Source organism: Mixophyes fleayi, chromosome 3, assembly GCF_038048845.1.
Source record: "Mixophyes fleayi isolate aMixFle1 chromosome 3, aMixFle1.hap1, whole genome shotgun sequence".
NCBI lineage: Eukaryota > Metazoa > Chordata > Amphibia > Anura > Limnodynastidae > Mixophyes > Mixophyes fleayi.
Window position 1 is genome coordinate 205,968,540 of NC_134404.1, and position 22,960 is coordinate 205,991,499.

Genomic DNA, 22,960 nt, shown 5'->3' on the forward strand with positions numbered 1-22,960 from the left:
CAGGGGATCGGGGGGAGGGGTCTGAATCACATCATTTGACCCATCCCTGAATGGTCATTGCAATTTCTAGCCTATTACAGCAGGTGGGACACTGACATACAAGTCACGTCCTAAGCCCATCCCTTAACTAATGAAGTGGCCAGAAACCAGGAGGTTGCCCTAGTCTCTTAAACATTCCAGGAGAGTAGAAAACTATGCTTAAAAGGTTAGGTTTTTAGAAGGGAGGGGAAAGAAAATACCTCCCCCAAAAAAAATAATAAAAAAAAAATAAAAAATAAAAAAAAAAAAAAAAAAAAATCGACAAACTTTAAAAATGTTAGCATAAAAAAAATAAAAAAAAAAATGTAGTAGGGTAAAACACATCATTGTGTTGTACTTAAAGATCCCCCTCCTGCATTACAGTATCTTTGGACACTATTCAGAAATATTAGAAGATATAGGTTATGATCATTAAATTAATCTGTATACTATAACCAAATAACAACTGGGCTCATGTGAGAGTTATGATCAAACTTAAATTCAACGATTCCTAAATTAGCAGAATAAAAAAATAACATGACTTAACGGTACTTCTATTACAGTGTAGCTTCTGAAAGTGGATTTGATGATGGATGATGAGACAAATAATAATAACATACATTGCACAAGTCCTCCAGAACATTTCAGTTCCTCTGTAGCACAACTTGCTAACTATTAAAAGGGCGGTAATATTTGCTTCCTAAAAAGTGAATCATGTATTAGGTTGTATCATAGTTATACAGTACTTCTTTTCACAACCTAGATTTCAATCATACAATAAATACATTGCATTCATTAACAAATCATACAATTCAGTTATCTATTTATGAACTGGTAATGCCTGTCCAAGTCCACTGGAATAAAACCCATGAATAGCAAGCAGGTTGCACTTCAGCTTGTAGGTGTGCTTGCTTGAAGACGCTCAATAAGCTGATCAGCCTACAGAACAATGAATAGAATACATGAGCAATAAATAAATGTTTTAGATTCCCCTGCGCTACCCCCAATTGCAGCAATATGGTTACCACCTTAGGTTAACATTCAATTTTAACCAATATTACAAAATATACAAAAAAACAAAAAAGTGTACTGTGCACTATTGGTACATTATACAATGCAATAAGAATAGAATTTAATTAACTATACTTTAGCCTACAGTGCCTGGTATTCCCAGGTGGTCTTCCATCCAAGTAATAACCCAGCCCAATCCTGCTTAATTTCCAAGATCAGACAAGATTGGGCTTGATCAGGGTGGTGCAGCTGTAGACATATATTAACACAATGTCCTTTCAAAGTGATGTGTCCCAATCTAGCATACACTTTATTTGTTTTTGTTTTTTTAAGATATAATGGAGAATACAGTTTACTGTGTATTAAGCTATGGTATAGATTTTGGGAGACTGAAGTATGTATCAATGGTTACCCAAAAAATGATTTAAATAAAGTATAATGACACTTGCCACCTATTCCCATGTAAGTGAAGAGTTGTTTTTTTTTTTTTAGCAACTTTTTTTTTTTTTTTTAACGGGGAAAGGTTTGTATTCTGATTTAGGTGGCAGAGGTGAATTTATTGCAGGGAAAACCACCTTCACTTAGAGTTCTTAGAGAAGTGCACATCTAAAAACCGTGCGTTCTATGCCTGCAGAGATTTATGTAATGAGGACTATTAAGACTGTTAAAAACCTCTGAATAGTGTGCTGATTTTATTCTGTAAATTCCGCAAACTGTAGATGTCTTAATAGGGCTAAAGAAAACTTTATCATCACATAATGAAGATGTGTAGCAATTTTTTTTCAAAATTATTGCAGTACCGTGTTAGCCAGAAAAATCTATGTGATGTTAAATACTTTTGTGTCGAAAAAGACAAAAGTATTATAGGAGCGATACCTTTATTGGCTAACCAAAAACAAATAATATTTTTTTGGGGTTAGTCAATAAAGGTATCACTCCTATAATACTTTTGTCTTTTTTGACACAAAAGTATTTAACATCACATAATGGATACAGTTACAGATAACGAAGATAATCATATGCTTATTCAGTGCACATTTGATGTTAATGTGATCAGAATATCTGGAGTTTACAAGCACTCCCTTTAAATCTGCATTACCACCTACACATCATATTACCTAACCTTCTGCCCCTAGCTGAAACTGAGGGCTGCTACCTGGAAATGTTATTTCCAGGGTTCCACAATAACGAAATATAGAACTGGCAAATCAATATATTGTGCCATTGTCTACCCATGGAGATGGCGCCTGCTACATATTCTTGTAACTAGCACTGTATATTTATATTAATAAAAATATATATTCTTAATTTATATTGGTTTCTACGCCAAAACTGTAAATAACTAAAGAAAATTCGTCTGTCTTGAATTTTTTTTGTAACTTAGTAGATATCTTATACAATGGAGATTAAGGGCCTGATACATTATGGAAAGTTAAACAAAAAATTGAGTAAGTTTTCTTACTCAAGTTTTCAGGACAAAACCATATTGCAATGCAAGGGATGCAAATTAGTTTATTATTTTGCCCATAAGGAAAATACTGGCTGTTTTATCATATAGCACACAAATACTAGATAGCTTATTTGTACACTGAAATTTAAAGTTGATCTAGGACATGCCCTACCCCAACTATAATTCTGTCCCCACATTTTAAATGTACCTCCCCCTCCAATGCAACATGGTTTTGCCTTATTTGCGTAGCGTTCCTTAATGAATCAGGCCCTAAATGTCTAAACTGTTCTAGAGTCATTAAGGAGAGTAAAGCACAAAAAATGAGTAACTTTGCACCTGGACAAAAGCATGTTGCATTGGAGGGAGAGATAAATTTAATATATGGGGAGAGATTTATAGTTGGGACAGGGCATGTCCTAGATCAGTGTTGGCTAACCTGTGACACTCCAGGTGTTGTGAAACTACAAGTCCCAGCATACCCTACCAGCAATAAGCTTCTATATATTGGCAAAGCATGCTGGAACTTGTAGTTTCACAACACCTGGAGTGTCATATGTTAGCCATTACTGTCCTAGATCAACTGTAAATGTCAGTGTAAAAATAAAGCTATCAAGTATTTTTGTGCTACATGAAAAAAAGTCAGTATTTAACTTATGTGCAAAATAATAAACTACTTTGCACCCCTTGCATTGTAACATATTTTGTCCAAGAGCTAATTTACTCTTTTTTTTTTTTATTGGCTCTCCTTAATGACTCAGGTCCCTAGTCTCTATCTGCAAGAGGATGAGGTCCATACAATCTGTATAAAAAGATCAATGAATCACATTTTTGAACATGTATTCATAAAGCTGAATGACTGTTTCCCAGTTATTGATTTAAGGGAAGGGGACACACTGCCATCTCCAGACACTCACAGTTTAAAAAGACACCTCATGGTGCCAGTTCATTATACAAGTGAAATGACGTGCAGTATAATAAATACTTGGTCCTGGGCCCTTTGGCAACCGCTGCATTTAAGTGCTGTTAGGAGCTTGAAACTACATCTAGGAGGCTTGTGTTCCTCACATATATCGAATGAAAAGGGACTTCAACAATGTTAAAGTATTAAAAATATAAAACAAACCCAAAAATGTGGTCCACGAGGCAATTGCAACCAAGGTTGAAATGACCATAGTTCTTATTTTTTTTCCTTTTGGAGAAATTTCTTCATTCACATTTGCTTCACATCAAAAAGATAAATTAGGACAAGGACTTTTTCGTCACCATAACAATTATATATTGAGAGACAATATTTCATCTATATTTACAAGGACAATAGCACATTTTGAGCACTTGAACTCTACCTATACATGTGACAGTGGACATGTTCCATTTATCCAGGTTTCTTTGAATAATATTGATATGCAAATTCATTTCCAGTACACCTTGTCTAATTTGGTAAGAGGGAATGTTCGAAATACTTTTGTGGAAGGTGTGCCACTTGCAGTCTATTTCAGCATATGAGGTCCTAAATTCAATGTGTGCAAAGAACAAGTCAGAAAAATCCAGACTATTCTTTAAAAGGCCCTTTCTGCCTTACCCACTTTTGGAAGTATATAACTTGGGCCTGGAAAGAGTCAGGAATAATAGTTTTAGCCTGTCAGAAACCGTAACAAGCCTTCAGCAACTTGGGAAATAAATATATCAACATACAGCCGTAAATCTGTCTGGGAGAATTTCTCTCTGAAGGGGATTTAAGACCACGCCTTGTCCAGGTTAGATCACTCTTACATTCTTTATACAGGAAGCAAAGTAAAGTAGTGATTCTTGCAGTTACCAAATATTGGAGATACGCTGGCTCCAAACCGCCACTTTTATATTCATTTGAAGGATTCTACTATATACCGTGCTCTAAATTTTTATACAAGTAGTCTCTTTTTAATCCAGTAACTGTGGAGGTCAGCAATCGCGTTTCTCACTTTTGTGGATTGGGTTGCTAAACTGGAAGGCTAGATCTAAGAACAGAAATAATTCCCTTAAATCTGGTTGTATTTAGGATCATGACTGGACGGGGTGGGGGGGGGGGGGGGTTGTCCATAATCCCTCTCATGTGGGTGCCACTGTATATGTGCAACGTTCACGTTTGTCTACTACTATAATTTTGTAATTTTCTTTTGCTTATTTATAAAATGCTACAGGTGCAACTTTGGAAATGCCCATAAGTGTTCTTTACAAAAACAAAAAAGGAAAATCATATGTCCAATCTAGGAAATGTATTAACAAAATATAAAATTTATGATTGAAGACACCATAGGGAGAATTCAACTGCATGAGTACAAAAGCCTCAGTTTTAACTCCCACATAAATGAATACAATAGTATATACAGTCCAGCATAAACATTTGTGTAGGATAGGCACCACTTACTGTAATAAACCAGTAAGAATTGAGTCTATAAATCATCCGGGAGAGAAATCCCAGTTGGCTGGCTGGAGCCAGTACGTGCAGATGTAAATGGCTTATTGAACAGAACGGAGGCCAGTGGAAACCCAATCTGAAAGAACAATAAATGAAAAAAAAATAAAAAATCAATACATGTGTAACATTAAGAAGCACCAGGCAGAACCACTAATGCAAGGTGCTGTTCAAGTTATCATCTGGAAAGTATCAGCTGATATTCAGTATAAAATATTTATTATTTAACCCCACAAAAATATCTGCTGTGTATATCATTCATTACATATTGTAAAAGCCAATAATATGCTTGCATTTAAATCCTTATTAGACATTTCTTTTTTAAAAACTATAAATAAAAAAAAAAGGGGGATATGCACAACGCTAGACCAAAAACCAATAAAATAAACTTTAGTACCACCTCTATGTGGTTTATCATACTGCCACTTCTCCTACTGCCTTTATTGTAAAAACTATCAAATCCCATTCACTTACATGTTCAATACTGCAACTTCCACCACGAATACACACACTAGCAAATTAATCCATTTGCTGAATGGTGAATATATGTGTAATGTCCTAGTTTACATTACTTGGAGAGTTAACTTTGCAGTGTTCAATTTATGATGAATACAGCTTAAATGGCTTTTATTATAGCGATCATTGATCTGTAAGGTAAATACACCCACCATGCACACTGAAGCAGCAAACAAGCAACACCCTTGCATTTATTTTTCCAATAATGCACCATTTGTTCCAGAAAATTGCTAAAATTAAACATTTTTTTGGGGGGTATCCCCAAATGTATTTCTTTGGTTTGAAGTGGAATAAAGCACGAAAAGCAGAAAAACGTGCTTAGTCTTAGCTTATCAGAAATCCTGGACAAAATTATTGGTACCTTTTAAAAGTAGCTAGAAATAATTCGATTTCAAGCAGGTAATTTTCCTTCACCCTGGAACTGAACTTAACATTAGTGAGTAGCAGGTGTCTGCAATTTAATAATCACTCAATAACCAAGCTTGAATTGAGAAAAGGACTCAGTCTCCCGATTTGTGTCACTCTGCAATGACCAAAGAAAGAAAGACAGGAAATTGCCTGAGGAGGTCAAACAGAAGATTTTTAAGCATGGACTATGACGAAACTATCATATCAATCTCCAAAGACCTTGATGTTTCCATTTCCACCACACGTAACATTATTAGGAAGTTTAAGGCACTGAGGCCAACCGCTCTGGACGTGGCCATCTAGAGAGAAAAACCTCAAAGAAAATTGCAACGCAGGATTGTTTGGTAGTTGATCAATGTGTTTTCTCCACCATTCAAACAGATTGAACATGACCTTCAGACACAAGGTACGACAGTTTCGACTAGCACCACCTGTCACCGAACTCACTGCTCCTCCCTAGTCCAACTGGAATTTGTCAAAACAAACCTGAAAAACCAAATTCCTCCTGTTATGTTCTGTTGACAGATTAGACCAAATTGGAGCTATTTGGTAAAGCACATCATCCCTATGGATTCAGAAAGCAAAATTACACTTCCAAAGGAAAAAAGTCTCGATATTCAAACATGGAAGATGCTCAGATGTTATGCTGCATCTGGCACTGGGTGCCTTGAACATGTGTATGGCATCATAAAAACTGGAGACTACCAGGCCATTTTGGACTGAAATGTTGAACCCAACGACACAAAGCTGGGTCTCCTTCGAAAGTCAGGGGTCTTCCGGTAAAATAAAGACCCCAATCGTACTGCAAAATCACACAGGAATGTTTCAAGACAAGATGCTGAATTGTTCTGAAGTGGCTAGCAGCGAGTTTATATATAAATGTCAGAACACAGGTGGAGAAATCTGAAAACAGCAGTTCGGAGAAGACACCCTTCAAAATATGGAAAGTACTGGAGCAGTTTGCACAGAAGAATCGAGGTACAGGAAACTCATCCATGGCTATAGGAAACAGCTGAATGCAGTTATTTTGACTTACTTGAAGTACTTTACAAATGTTATTTTATTAATAAAAAGGGAAAACACTTTTCTGTAGTATTTAAATTATAAGGATATTAAAAAAGTCAGCTTGTGATCCATTACATGAATAAACACATTCAGCCTGCATGCTCAATCCTGTATATGGTCACACAATTCCTTGTGAGCGCTAATGTTATTATAGCCAGTGCATAACAAAGAATCCCCTAATTTAATATTGCAATGTTATTAATAATTAAAGAAAGCTAAGGCATATAAAATGTATTTAGGCTCATAAAAACAACGTCTCGTTACTTTCCATATAATGATACAGACTAAAAGGCCTGAGTCATTAAGGCATACATACTGAGCATTGTGTGTTTGAAGTCAATAAGGAACGGATCTCAAGATACGTGTGGTGAAAGCTATGGGTGTAGGTTTACTCCAGACACTGAAGTATACAAATAATACCCATGTGGAATATAAAATCGCAAAAGAATGCAAAGAAATTTTTTTTTATATATATATATATATATATATATATATATATATATATATATATATATATATATATATACACACACATTTATTTATATATTTTTTTTTCAATTAATGCTACATGTCAATATTTATGATTATACATGAAAATGGAAAAAAAAATATTTTGTTTTCTTGAAAAATGTTTATTAGAGTGTTCTTAGGGGGGTATTCAATTGTTAACGCTCTCAAACGAGCGCTCAAAAAATCTTAGCGTTAATACGGTAATTACTCACGGAATTGAGCGGCGAGCTGAAATTCCGCAAGTAAACTACCGTATTAACGCTTTTCGCGCGCACTATTACCGTATAAACGGTAATATTTTTTGAGAGCTCGTTTTTTTGGTTAACGCTAACAATTAAATACCCCCCTTAATGTCTACTGTACATAACAGACATATTTACAGTTGCTCCTAATTGCAAACAGTTTTAGCATTCATACTCAGCCATCACCACTAGTCATTGGCACTTAGAATAAACCTCTAGCTGGAGCAAGAGATACGGCAGAAAACCAGCGTACTTCTGTGTCTGACTTGGACATGTCTGCACGAGAATGTCCTTACTGCCCATTCCTCAACCTGTTCCCTCCCCAAAATCGTAGGATGTAGGGACTATTTTTTGTGCTTAAGGATGACTTGGATGTGGTTGTATTCTATTGCGTATCGTCCGGTTCTGAGCGTGCGCAGAGGTATTTAGCGGACGATACTCACAAAATCGGTATATACGTTCCTTAATGACTCGGGCCCTAAAAGATCTTCACCGGCACCAGCTCCATACAACATTTTAAAATGTAAAAAGACTTACAGCTAGATAACACCGAGTATATTCCACCATACTAATATAGATCTATTACATTCATTAATCTTTTACACAACTAGCTATTTATCTCCTATGTTTTGTTATACATGTATTTTTTTTTTTACGTTTCTCATTCCTGTATTCACCAATTTTTCTAAAATGCAAATAAGTCATTTCTTACTACATTAACTTGGATATTTTCACGCTTCATTACATTTATATATTTGATTTTAGTTATTTATTAATGTTTCTATTATCTATTCTATAGTCTCCCACCACTACCATTTCCCAAAACTTTGGGCCAATTTTTTTGTCATACCACTCTGCACATCCACATCAAGGAGATCCTGAGCCATATGACTCCACACAGAATGCAACCAGCACTCCACAGCAACAAACAGATAAGTACAACCCTTTAAATAGTGTAATTTCACTTTTTGTCTTTGTTAGTGAATTGACTAATATTCCAAACTGACTAGCATTCCTGTATCTTGTGAGCTACATGGTTCAAAATGTTGAAGAACGAACAACATTCTCAAAATTCTAAACATACTAGAATTTGTACATAGGGCACATACCTCTTACGTGACAACACTACAGTGGGAATTCAATTGGCCGCGTTACGGGTAAAAGTAACGCGGCCTGTGCATAATTACCGTTATTGCGGTAACAATGCGCTTAATTACCGTTATTGCGGTAACAATGCGCTTTATTACCGTTATTGCGGTAACAATGCGCTTAATTACCGTTATTGCGGTAACAATGCGCTTTATTACCGTTATTGCGGTAACAATGCGCTTTATTACCGTTATTGCGGTAACAATGCGCTTTATTACCGTTATTGCGGTAACAATGCGCTTTATTACCGTTATTGCGGTAACAATGCGCTTTATTACCGTTATTGCGGTAACAATGCGCTTTATTACCGTTATTGCGGTAACAATGCGCTTTATTACCGTTATTGCGGTAACAATGCGCTTTATTACCGTTATTGCGGTAACAATGCGCTTTATTACCGTTATTGCGGTAACAATGCGCTTTATTACCGTTATTGCGGTAACAATGCGCTTAATTACCGTTATTACGGTAGTTTCAACGACGTTTTTTTTGCTCACAGCTCCCAGCCGGATTAAAAGGACCGTAATAACGGTAATAACTTTAACGCCGCGCTAATTCAGGGGGGAATAGAATTGTAAGTGGTGAAGTGATACTACAACTCAATTACAAGTGCTTATGAATGCCATATACAACCGTGTTACAATGATATAAAACACTGCTCTATATTCCTATATGACATTCTTGTAAACAAATCACAGTTAATATATTAGAAGGAATAATTATTGTGGCTGAGTGTTAAAACTGTGACTGTGCAAGTAAATTTAAAAGACTGTCCTAGACCAGTGATTTATTTAGTATTTCCTACTAATATAATTCATGGACAAAATGTATACTCAGCATTAGTTACCTTATATCCTCCAATTCTGTAACATTGTTTCTCTGTAGCACATCCTTCCCAACTTCCACCATATTCTTAACTGGAAGAAAAGACATGAAAATTAGCAGGAGTTCACACCACACGAAGAGACACAACAGACAGAATTATGGTTATTTACAGAATTCAATCTGTCAACTGCATTAGATTAAATGACATAACACTGGTTTATTAACTGCTGTGGGAAGGTTTGCAATATGCAGCCTCTCATCCCAGCCTTTGTACTGCATGCGGACTTTCAAGCACTCTGGAAAGATGCCCTGACATCATGAGATATATATAAGCTGGAGCTTGTGCTCAGAGATCATCAGAGCTGGATTTTTAACAAACAAATAAGAAAATTAAAGAACACAAAAATATGCAAAAAAAATCTTAACTCAGATATATGTTGCCAGTAATTGTAATAAAACATACATATTTGGATACTGATGACTTATTTCAGTCCATTGGGAATTGTGGTCTCACCTAACTGCATATGATCACTTGTTAATGTTTTACAGTTTCCCACATGCTTCTTGGGTACCACCAGATAATGATGTGGTGCTCCAGGTCTTATGTCTTTAAAGCAGACTAGGTCCTCCTGTGAACAAAGTCATGTGCATTATGTTATTATTAAAGTATTCATAATCCAAGTCTCATATGGACATATAAGGGGGGAAGGGATTCAATTGGCTGCGTTACTGTAAAAAGTAATGCAGCCTGCACACTATTACCATTATTACGGTAATACTGAGCTGCGAGCAGAAAGACGGATTAAATTTAGCGTAATAACAGTAGCGTTATCGCGGTGCTACTTCACCACAATAACTATTACTGTTATTACGGTAAGTTTAACCCTGCTTTCTGCTCGCAGCTCCAAAAAGCAGGTGTTAAAACTACTGTGATAACGGTATTTAAGCGCGCTATTACTGTAATAATGGTTATAGTGCGCAGGCCACGTTACTTTTTACAGTAACGTGGCCAATTGAATTCCCCCCCATAGGGGAAGATTCAGTTCCCACCGTAGTTCCAAAAAACAACGCGCCCGCAGGACTTTTCAGAAAATCTTTGCCGATTTTCTCTCGCAGCCCATAGAGCTTTGAGATAAAATGCAGAGATTTTACCGTAGTAACAGTGATTACGTGCACCTCTGTTGCTTTACGGAACAATGCACGGAATTGAATCTGTATAGGCCGGGTATTGTTTAACCAATATTTTAGAAAAGTTTGACTAAATGAGATTAAAAAGACAAAAGGAAGAAATGAGGGTGGATGGGCAAGGGTTAAAACAAACACATAAGGGATCCAGAGACAGCAATGTTGCCTTATACTAACAGCAGGTAATCACAAAGAATGGACTACTATAGCCACACTGAACAGAATACCAGAAGATGGCACTGGCGAGTGATTTCTGTGGGAATACATACGCGCCTCTACCGACACTAAATGGCAGCAAAATAATTTTTAGATGGAAATACCCTTTAGTCAGATATCTGTACAAACATAAACAAACATTAACATCCTTCCACCCCCATCTAACATAACCATGGAGGCCCCATGCTACAACCCCTGATGTTCAGGGGAAACACAACTCTGCATGCGGTGTACCTTCTGCTAGTTATGGAAAGTTGTAGATGGTAAATTTTCGGTGGAATTATCTTTAATGAGAGAGTGTACATCCCATGGTATTGAAAAGAGAAGGCTTGCTGAATTCCAGAGAAACATTCTGTCGCATCAAACTATGAAGTCTGCCAGCTTTCAATATATTCGCATCACATGATCTTCAGCTCTCACATACAGTCAATTTAAATATTACACTTATAGCAAAAAGTTCAATTGGGGAGTAGCAGTGTGGTGGACCGAGTGGCATGTAGGTATGTATTTTATGGTAGGTGGGGGTTTCAGTGCATTTGGGGTAATGTTTAAGAAAGCAGAGGTCTGAGTGGAGTGATATGTAGTCGAATTTTTGAGCAAGTAATGGGCATGTGGGGGTGCGGAGGTTGTTTTGGAGTTGGTTTTTTTTAATTACTGAAATTAAGGGTAATGCGTTGCCCTTCTGAATGCTGGAAGAACACTGGAGGCCCTTGAAGTATATCAGGTTGCCCATCACTGACCTATCCACTCAAAATGAATTAACATGAAACGCAAATTGTGTTAACAGTACATATTGTCAATGACAATATTCAACAAGTAACCTAATTGTGGCAGCAACTTCTCAATGCTACCACAGACTTTTTATTAGTCCCGATCATTTTTTTTCTCTTACGTAAATTTTTAGAATACTAGTAAATCCTCAACTCTGCTTTAGCTTTTAACTTGTTGAAGGATTAAGATACTGTTTTACTACCAGAGAGATGGCATTTAAATAAATAAATTAAAAAATTAAAATAACCAATTTATGCTAGTTCAGTTGAATGGCAGCATGTTTAATTTTATTTGTCCATGCTACACTTTATTTTTAAAAGCATATTTACAAGTTATGTTCTTAATTGTTAACGTTTCCAATATAAAACAAATTTTATTATTTAAACAATATTAGACCAGATGGATTATAAACATTGTAAATATACCAGTTTATCTTAACCACTTAGATAAACAGCCATTAATTCGATGTATACAGGTTATTTTATATTAAGTACCAACCAGTGATGGAGGCAGGGGGGCATACAGTGGTATGTCATACCAACACTTCTCCAACTGCTTTAATTGGAAAACTATTACATTTCATTCACTTACATTCCCATTAAATTTTTTCAATTCTAAATTTACATACCACCACTTCTAAATTTTCACTTTGACCGCTGGCACCAGGGGCAAACGCAGGATTTGTAGAGGGGGGTTTCCACACCACGCCACCAGTGGGCGTGACCAGCATGCATGGGGGCATGGCTATAATATTAGACGGTGCTTGGAAGCTCTCCAACTCTTCCTATCCCTATAATATACATGGGCAATACTGCTTGCAGTACTGTTTGGTGCACGCAGCTCTCCCTTATCAAGCAGAGCCATGTGAAGCAGGGGCAGGGTCCAGCTACCTCAATTATACAGTGCCCCAGGCCTGAAGGGGGTTTCCAGGCACTAGGCAACTCCCTCAGTTTGCCTATGGGTACCACCTAAATTATGCACATTGTAAAACATATATCATAAAGTATGCCATCACTATTCACCACTGATTAAAATGTAAGCTTCCAAAGTGTTGTGACTTGTCAAGTACAGTTGAATGGATTGAGGTAATACAACAAAATTAACAAAACCAGATTTCTGGGCGTGATGTATCTTTGAGGGGAAGAGAAGTGCACATCTGATGTGCACACAGAAAATCACAACTTTGACCACCGTGAAGTCAGCCAATAAGAGGTGAAATCGCTGCCATATTGTTTTCTATTGATGCTTACTGTTCTTTTTTTCACAACACTACCTGGGAAATAGACAATGACTCCTGATTATACAAAGTAAGGCTTTCAGCTCGTAAAATACAGGAATATATTAGATGCACCCAATGTAAACTGCAGGTTAGAGCAGAGCCCAGCATGACAGAAGGAATCCGTGCCACTGGCTACCGGCATAAACTTTCACGAATAGTTTTTTTTCGTGCATGGATTGCCCGTTTATCACTCACACCCCACTCTACCCATGTGCTGACATGACCGGTCCCAGCACATCAGTCTCTGTCCCGGGCCACATAGTGCCAGGGCTCTGCGTGACGTCACGCCGCGGCTTACTCACGTCACAGTGCAGCAGCTCGGAGCTGCCCTCCGGCTCATTGGAGATCTTGCAGAAGATGCACTTGCTATCATAGCAGTCCGTGCCCTGCTCCTCCGCCTGTGCAGACATCCCCCAGCCGGCTACTGCACAGTGACAGCAGCAGGTTAACTCTCCGGTATCTGGTACTTGCTTTGTGTGAGTCAACTCCACCCATCCCCAGTCCTCTGTCCCTCACTTCCTGCATGCGCCGGTGACGTCACACTGTAAGATGGCGCTGTCCTGTCGGAGCGGCGCTGCTCTAAAGAAGTATCTGCTGTTACTAGCGCAGGAGAACTGTGAATTCCGGTTGCCGGTAGGTGAGGGAGGGGCGGTCACCACTATACCAAGGGAGGATGAAGGGATGATGTCCAGTCGCTGTCCTTGGTCTATTGTGGCTCCATGTGAGGAGGGGACTCCTGGCCATGGGATCTGCATGCTTCCAGTCTGGTGTTAGGCGAACTCCTACCTCCATACCTGAGGAGATGGAAGGGCACATAGTAACACCTTGCTGCAAGGGGGATCCTGAGCAGTGCCTCAGCAAACCAGGCAGATGGTCCATAAGATTTATTTAAGTAAATAAAAGATACTTAATAGGCATTATTTGTGAACTACATTTTAGCTGTGAATAAAGTATACTAGCTGTATCTCAGTTTGGTTTTCAAACACTTTTATTAATTATTCCACTTATTTTAAGAACAAATTTAGTCATGCTTAAAAATATAGTATAACACATCCCTCCCTCTAGCGACAAGAATGGTGGGGGTCTAATAAGTAGGAGCACAACCATTTGTGACATACTCACCCACTTGGCAATTCAGTAATGGTCATATTCTTGTGCCATAGGTGAATTTCACTATCTTATCCGTGTTCTCAACACTAGAGCACAGTGAAATGGAGATCGCTGAAGTTAAAAATTCTCCACAAGAGATCGTTACTGAATCGCCAGTGGGTGAGTATCGCAACTCCTGCTTGTTTGGGGGGAAAAGGATGTCCCATACCATGTCTTAGATGTTACGTGACTTCTTTAATCGCACTAGTACATCATGAAATAAATGTGTGGAAACCACCATCAATCTCAATTAGAACCATTCTGCTATAGTTATTAAAGGCATCATGTAGGAGGGAATTCAGTTCCCCCCAAAGCAGCGCAGCATTAAACCTATTATTGCTATTATGGTAAATTTAACTCGGCTTTCTGAGCGGTGAGCAAAAAGCTGGGGTTGAATCTAACGTAGTAACGGTAATTAAGCGCACTCTTACCGTAATAATGGTAATAGTGCGCAGGCCGCATTACTTTTTACAGTAACGCGGCCAGTTGAATACCCCCTGTAGAGTTAGACGTATGCTTGTTTTTGAGGCGGAAATATAAACATTTCTATACTGCACATATGCACCAAAATGCATCATTGTATAGATTTGAGCATTAGACTTACAATCCCATACACCTGGAGAGTCAGAATGGGGAAGGGCAAGCGTGCATTGAGTACAGTAAGGGTATGTAACTGTAACCTCCAGGAGATGTGACCTATCCATGAGACTTGTATGTTTTAGAAGGCCATTTTTTTGTGGGTGTCAGAGGCCTGGTGTAGGTACATGATAATGAAGACGATACCAGTAAGCACTGTTTGTCTACTTTTCCCCCCCTGTAGCTGATAATATTTAAATTATTAGCATTGTGGCTATATTATATTATGTTGCATTTCGTCTATTTGGATTTCTTATTTGCCAATCGGTCTACTGCATGATAGAAGATTGCTGTTTGAGTTAAAAAGTAGTAGTTGCTCTAGTATGGTCAGCAGATTATCACACACATACAGCGATGGTTTGAAGACTGGATTCTTGTGTTTGCCAGAAATTAATGTTGTTATTTGATATGATCTTTCTGAGGCATCTCCATTGTTTTAGGGCCACAAACAAAATAATTTCAGGACAATTTACAGTTATGTGTTTATTGTGAAGAACTATAGATGAAAAGCATTTAAAATTGCTCTGTGATAAGCCTTTCCTTGGCTAGTATTTTTATAGCAGCTGTTTCTGCTGTAAAATATGTTAAAAGACTATTCAAGGCTCTGTAACTAAATCCTTAGAAAATATTTTGATATTTCATAGACAATAGTCACCCTACTATATTTAATTTTCTCAAATGTCAAAACAGCTTGTCTACTCAGAAACCCATTCTACTCCATGGCTACCATCATATTGTGCAAAATATGTATGTAAAAATCTGTTCCACACCCCAAGTCACTGACTTGGGGTGTGGGTCAGAAATATATCATACTGTTACTTGAAAGTACTTTAAATAATCATCCATTTAAACATACAAATTAAAATTATAGCCTAATAAATCACTAAGAGGAAACTGAAAATTGTAGGGTCATCCAGGACAAAGTATACAATTTATTCTCTTGGTACCAAACAAAACAAAAAATTGTGATTTACTTGATTCTTTGTTATAATATATTGATTTGGAAATCAAAAAAATATGACTCCCCTCATCCTCCCTAATTATGTAAGTTCACAGGTATTACGTTATTATGAATGGATATATGTATGCCCAAAAGTATTTAACCCATTTCTGGAAGACCTAAAAAGTTGAAATTGTCACACCGGTAGAATTTAGGTCACATTTGACACCGCAAATCAGAAACGTTTAGGTTCGAGTTCGCCTAGGTGTAGGTATTCATTATTTCTGTGGAAGGGGGCATGTGAATCCTTACATTCAGTGGTAAAGTGCAGACAGGTTCAGATTTAACACCTGACTAGGCTGTTCATGTTAATGACCTACAGCATATAAGCCTTTGTGATGTCTCTCGGCTTTTATATAAAAGTCACTGCTTGGTGTAGAACACTCAGCTGACTGTGAGCTGTATAGTATATAGTTATAGTATATACACTCACTTAGTAGACTATAGACTAGTATCAGTATATGTTAAAAAAAATAATGTGCTTCTTATCCTAAGGTTTGCACTGAAAGCAAAAAGTAGGTCCTATACACCCATAGAACACATGTAAAATCAAATGTTCACTATAAGGTGCAAGTGAATTCTGCTATGCCAAGAAATCTATTAATTATAGCAACTGCTTGATAGTATCTATGTACTTGTACAGTTTTTGAAAATGATAGTTTACCTTGGACAATTTATTTAGGCAAGATTGTGTACAAAATAATTTATAGTGGTTGACCCATTCTATTCATTTTCAGCAGCTTTCCACTTCTCTGCAACAATTGCTACATTCTGCTTTTCACACTTCATGTCAACTAAGATGTCAACCGTGACATATTAAAGAAACATGACATCTTCAAAAGCTTTCTTGAAAAGCAGAACGTCATGGGCGGAAATCTCGTACCTCTAATAATATCCTCACTTATACTGCTACCTATCACTTCTTTTGAAATGCTCATGGCACTGCCATACAAACATACTTTCAATCTCTAATCTCTGCTCAGGCTTCTAACCCGAAATGTCTTTTTAATAGATATATATCTTTGCTCATCCTTTCCTCCCCAAACCCTTCAACTACCATCAATGCTTCCTGCTTCAAGGCCAAGATCAATAAGATTCAACATGAAATGGTACCCTCTGCTTCGACAAACAACCAGCTCAATTCCTTCCCTACACTCTCTGGCACCTTCTCTTCATTTGATCCCACAAATGAAGATGAAGTTTCTACTCTACTACATGTACTCTTGATCCTAGATCCTCACAAATCAGTTGATCCCTGTCTCCTGTGTTCATCCCAAGCTTAACTAAAAATCTGTAATCTCTCTTTCTTTACTGGTAACTTTCTATCATTATTGAAGCATGTAGTGATATCTCCTATTCTGGAAAAGCAAAATTCGGGCCCAAACACTTCCTGAAATTACCGTTTCAGTTCTCATGGACCTCCAAACTTTTTGAGCGAATTGCCTACACTTGCCTCACATGCTTTCTTTCCTCACACAAACTATTAGGTCATCTTCAGTCAGCCTTTTGTTCCCAACACTCCTCAGAGTTTGCATTGACTAAGGTTGTAAATAATTTGATCAATGCTAAATCTAAAGGCCATTACTCGCTTTTAATTCTCCTGGATGTTTCTGTTGCATTTGACACTGTTGACCACTCTCTTCTCATACAGATGCTCCTATCCCTAGGTCTTCAGGACACTGTCCTATTCTGGTTCTCATCCTACCTTTCTAATCACTCTTTCAGTGGTGATTTCTCTGGATCCACCTCCTCTCCACTTTCTTTATCAGTTGGAGTACCACAAGGCTCAGTGTTAGGTCCTCTGCTTTTCTCTAGCTATATCACTTCTCTTGGAAAGCAAATAAGTTCCCTTGGATTTCAGTACACTCTATGCGGATGATACACAAATTTATCTAGTTTCTCCAAATCTCTCACCATTTTTGTTGGCCTGCGTTACTTACTGTCTTTCAGCCATTTCAACTTGGATTTCTTCACAGCAGCCAATAGAAGTCACATACCTGACATTTCTATACTTGTTGACAACATTACAATAAATGCCCACAAGCTTGTTGCCTAGGTGTGATTCTTGACTCTGTCCTTTGTTCCCCACATCCAATCTATATATATATATATATATATATATATATATATATATATATACATACATACATACATACATACATACATACATACATACATACATACATACATACACACATCTCACACAAGACACTTCAAAAACTTTAACTTATGCACTCATCATCTCCTGCATTGACTATTGCAATATCATTCCTTCTGGTCTTCCCTGATTCTCTCTCTCACCCCTACATTCTAATTTGCACGCAGCGGTTCAATTGATTTTCCTTCAAATAGTTCTTCCATTGCTGATGCACTCTCTGTCTCTATATTGAGTGCCTGTTTTCTATCAAATTCAATATAAATTACTTCCACTAACATACAAGGCCATCAACAAAAACTGCACCAACATACATCTCTTCACTTGTCTTAATATTTTGACACCTCTGTTCATCACAAATTCGATGTCTCATCCACAATCATTATCTGCTCCCATTCCCAGTTACAGGACTTTTTCGGGCTGCACCTACCTTGTGGAATTCCCTCCCTCGCATAACAAGACATTTCTCTAGTCTTCAATGTTCTCTTAAAAACCCACCTCTTCTGACTAACTTTTCAAATTCCTACCTAGGGTATCCTATTACCACCCTCTACAGTTCACATAAGATTTTCATGTGTAGAAGCTTTCTGTACCCAATCAGCCCTCTGACTCCTGAACAATGTTGCTGTGTGACTAAATCTTATAGCCAACTAAGCACATTTTATCTTTGCTATCTGGCTGGATCAATATCATTATTATCAATATCACCGTGTATTTATATGCAATGTATAGCACAACCTCATGTATCAAACTTCCATTGTCCTATAGATTGTAAGCTTGCAAGCCAGGGCCCTCTTATCTCTCTGGCTGTGTTCTATTACTCTGTTCACAATTTTCAAAAGCTACAGAATATGCTGGCGCTATATAAATAATGTTAATAATATGGGATATTGGGGTATTCAGTAACTATGAGGAAGTTCAATTAGATGGGAAAATGAGTGCAGTCTATTCACAGTTTATACACCTGGTTAGGTCTGTGCTGTTTTCTCACTATCTTTATGAGCTAGACTATCTTGGGCTTTGTTAATATTGCATGCTGCTGTTGTAATCTCATAATGTGTACGTCTGCATATGTAGTTATGTAGTTTTAAAGATGGCCACAAATGCTGCAATATCACAGCTGATATTGGGCAATTGGCCAATGTCGCAGTGTGTAGCCTCAAAGTGAGGATATTTTCAGATAATGATCCTTTCTATACCCATACACATTTTATGACCAAATGTAAAGATGATCCTGTCGCTCAACTCTGGGGTGAGTGACAGAAAGAACTGCCCGGGCTGCTCCCCTGCTGTAGAACGAACTTCCACGTTCCATCAGGTTAGCATCCACTCTCAAAGGCTTCAAGCGTGCCCTTAAAACTCATTTCTTTATTCAAGTCTATCAGTCCTCCTAACTTTCTTGTCCTGGCTCTCTCCCCCAGTTAGTACCACCCTATTTGTGTCTCCCCCTTCCCTTTAGGATGTAAGCTCTCATGAGCAGGGCCCTATTTCCTTGTGTGCTCCTTCTACTGTTCCTTCACCCTCTATACCTCTTGGCCTGCTTCGCTAGCCCTGTTTTCCCTGTCCCCATAAGCTTTGGCCTTCTTTTTGCTGATTTCTACTATACCTTTCACTATCAGTCCCAGATATAATCTGATTTGCTTTACCCTGTCACCTGTGTTTGTATATATTTTTGTATCATGTTGTGTCTTGGTTCTGTTTTCTGTATATGTAATGTACGGTGCTGTGGACCCTTTGTGGCACCTTATAAGTCAAATAATAATTGTCCACTGTGTGGGCAGGTTGTTTTTAATGGGAATTTCATGATCTTATGCTTCTTTGGTATAAAAAGGTAACTGCCCTTTATCTTTGCAAAGACACATACAAACATTTTTTTCTTTTGTAAATAAATACATAAACTAAACAAAAAATCCACAAACCCAAGCAAAAATTGCAGCACGGGCACAGAAACTGAAAGTGACACTGGGATCAATTTTGTTATAGTTTGATCTGGTTTTCACATGTCTAAAGTGTATAAAATCGCACGCAATGAATGAGGATGTCCATATTATTGTGTGCATTTTTTGAGTGAACTAATACCACAGGTTTTTCTTTGAAAATGTTTTATTCATGGTTGAGATAAGGCTATTTATGACCATTGCTTAAATGCCATATTATGCACTAAAATACAGCAGCCAATCAGACATTTGCCTTCATTGTCTAAAGCTGGGTACACACTACACTGTTTTCATCCAATAATCGGCTGAAACAGCCGACGTACGACCGCTCGTTTAAAAGTCGGGTCAGTGTGTACAGTGACACGATGGTCGAAAGTCTGCCCAGATGGACGATTGTTGCCTCATTTGGTTGGTCGTACCGTTTAATATTTTCGTTCCAATCTCGTTTCCGCTGTGTAGTGTGTATAAACTTCCGACCGATCCACAACAGTGAGTATGAGATTAGTCATTGCTCACAACAGCATGGCTGTAAAAAGTCGCTAAAGGGACGTCTGCTCTTCCCTTTATCGTCCTAAACAAGGCTAGTGTGTATGCAGGCCATGGACCGAGCGATCGGACCATCGGTCGCATGTAAAATCGCTCTGCATAAAAAGTTGGTCGAAATTTCTGTAGTGTGTACCCAGCTTAACTAGTACCAGAAAGATAAAAGCTAATAGCTAGCTGTCTGCAGCATATTAAATGTACCTGAGCAATGTTGATGATTTACCCTCAGAATCTAATTGGGTTCACCTATGTGCTTTAGTAAACATGTAAAATTGTCAGAGTTATTTTTTGTAACGGACACGAAAATGTTTACATCCGTGTACAGTTGTAGTGATGTCCATATATTGCTTGCATGACTACATTTTCATTTGTGTACACTTAGTCATTCCTTATAATAAATATTTTATTTGCCCACACAGGAAATTCGATCTTTGATCTCGCTTTATTGTGGCAATTGCAATAATATACAAGATAACCATGGAAAGGTATGGAAAAGTGTATTTCATGTGTACATTTTTGTATCTGGATTTTTACGTCATAACCAATTTATTTTATTTTTTATCACATGTCTGTTATAAAGTACCATAAATAATGAGAACATAAAAACATACAATTGGCCACTCTCACAGATCTGTTCTCTTACACACTGGCCACAAATGAGCCAGTCCTGTTGCTGTGCAATTGGCCACATGCAGGTGGACAAATTGGACAGATTTTTCAGGTATGCCTAAATGGATTCAGTCAGTATCTTACAGATCACTCATGGGCATGCTGATGCTATAACACTGCAATATCAGGAAATATGCTGATAACTTTGTGTAGCTCTATTGTTGTATAGAAAAATACATGTACATGGTGACATTTTGATTGGTCAATAAGAGACTTGTGTGGTCTGGCAATGCCCAATAAAAATCTGAACAGCTTGGATCAGATTTAACCTGCTGCAGTGGAAAAAAAACAAAACAAAGCAGTGTCATCAATGGGCATATTTGTATATGTGGTCATTGTTATGACCTGGCAACGCAAGAAGAAGGGCCTGCTCAGTATGTTATGAGGTCTTTTCTCCATACATTTTGAAGGTAGACAAAAACCAGCCCATTCAGAAAGGGAGCAAAGGTAAGCTGACCATAGGTCCTACACAGTATGAGTTGACAAAGGAGCAGCTTGTTGCACGATGCTGATCTGTCTCCCCATCAGGGCCGGACTGGGACTAAAAATCAGCCCTGGCATTTCAAGCATACAGGCCCATCTCTGTTGATGAGCATGAAAAAACTGGGTGCCGCTAAGGGCGTGGCCACATTATGCAGGGGGCGTGGTCAACATGGGGCATTGATACATACATTACATACATTATAATAAAACATTACATTTATCAGGCCCTCCATATCATGCCACCCCTCCACCCCAGAAGCACATTACAACACCCCCAGTCCACTGTACTTATCTATGCTTCTGATGCTGCTGACATCCATCAGAGTGGGAATGTCCTGTAGAGTGAGCAGGGAAACTCTTAGTCTCACAAGATTAATAAATCTCATGAGACTTAGAGCTCCTCGGCTTGCTCTGCAGGCTGTGTCCTGTCGGGGAACTGGGAGTAGCTATCCGCTCCCTCCTGCTAACCAGAGCTGGACTTAGTCTCAGGGGGCCCAGGGGGCTCCTATTATGTAATATGGTTATTAGACACATTTTCAACAAATACATAGGCAATACTGTGAGCACTACTGTTAGGTGCCCACAGTTCTGCCTTCACAAGCAGTACAATGTGAAGTAGGACATACCTCCCAATTGTCCTTGCAGTCAGACCAAATCCTGACTAAGCGGGACAGTCACCCACCAAATTCAGGACAGTTGGCAGACTGTCCTGCTCTCTCTTACCTGTCTTGTCATTGTCACCACTTGTGGCTGCTGGTGTCTTTAGATCAGTTGCTGCTTGTCTGGATCCTGGCATGTTGGGGGCCCTATTTGGAAAAAAATGGGTACATGAAAGTTAGAAAACTCCAAACAGCACCGGTGTTAACACAATATAGCACCCACGTTATAAAATTAGGCCTCACTCCAGCCCCAATATTAAAATAATAGTATTCCAATTTAATAAATAAATCTATTTCCCTCCCTCCAAACAACCTCAGCAAGAAATTAAATAGCATTTATGTTTAATAAAAATAACCATTTCCCACAAACATCCCTGGCATTAAATAATTCATAATCACATTTAATAATTAGACCTCTTTTTCTCCAAACAGCCCCACATTCACTTAATAGCACACATTATAGTCATAAACTGTCCCCCACACACATTATAGTCATATACTGTCCCCCACACACATTGGCCATTTTTATTTCCCCCCTCCTACAGCCATTGCTCCCCCCCTGCAGACATTTTCAATCACCCCCTCTCCCCCCCACAGACATTTATTGCCCCTCTTCCCCCCCCGCACACATG

The 22,960-nt window shown here is 38.2% G+C and overlaps 2 protein-coding genes and 1 pseudogene across 4 annotated transcripts in view; 1 reads left to right on the forward strand and 2 right to left on the reverse strand.

Moving 5' to 3' along the window:
• Positions 1 to 286: 286 nt before the first annotated feature.
• HINT3 (histidine triad nucleotide binding protein 3) lies at positions 287 to 13,507 on the reverse strand. Its single transcript, XM_075203029.1, has 5 exons — positions 13,400 to 13,507; positions 10,161 to 10,275; positions 9,669 to 9,738; positions 4,884 to 5,010; positions 287 to 957 (listed from the first exon to the last, which is right to left on the reverse strand). Exons 1-5 carry the CDS (start codon positions 13,505 to 13,507, stop codon positions 910 to 912), a joined length of 468 nt encoding a protein of 155 aa, XP_075059130.1. The 3' UTR covers positions 287 to 909.
• Positions 1,168 to 1,286, reverse strand: LOC142146566 (5S ribosomal RNA; annotated as a pseudogene).
• Positions 13,508 to 13,579: 72 nt separating the features above from the next.
• Positions 13,580 to 22,960, forward strand: part of TRMT11 (tRNA methyltransferase 11) — a 47,610-nt gene continuing 38,229 nt past the window's right edge. For 2 of the 3 annotated variants that reach the window (XM_075203025.1, XM_075203026.1), the window contains exons 1-2: positions 13,580 to 13,730; positions 20,937 to 21,002. In XM_075203025.1, coding sequence (XP_075059126.1) covers positions 13,647 to 13,730; positions 20,937 to 21,002 — 150 coding nt within the window. In that variant the 5' untranslated portion in view covers positions 13,580 to 13,646. Of the gene's footprint in view, positions 13,731 to 14,260; positions 14,367 to 20,936; positions 21,003 to 22,960 lie in introns of all 3 variants that reach the window. The other variant, XM_075203027.1, reaches the window with a different exon arrangement.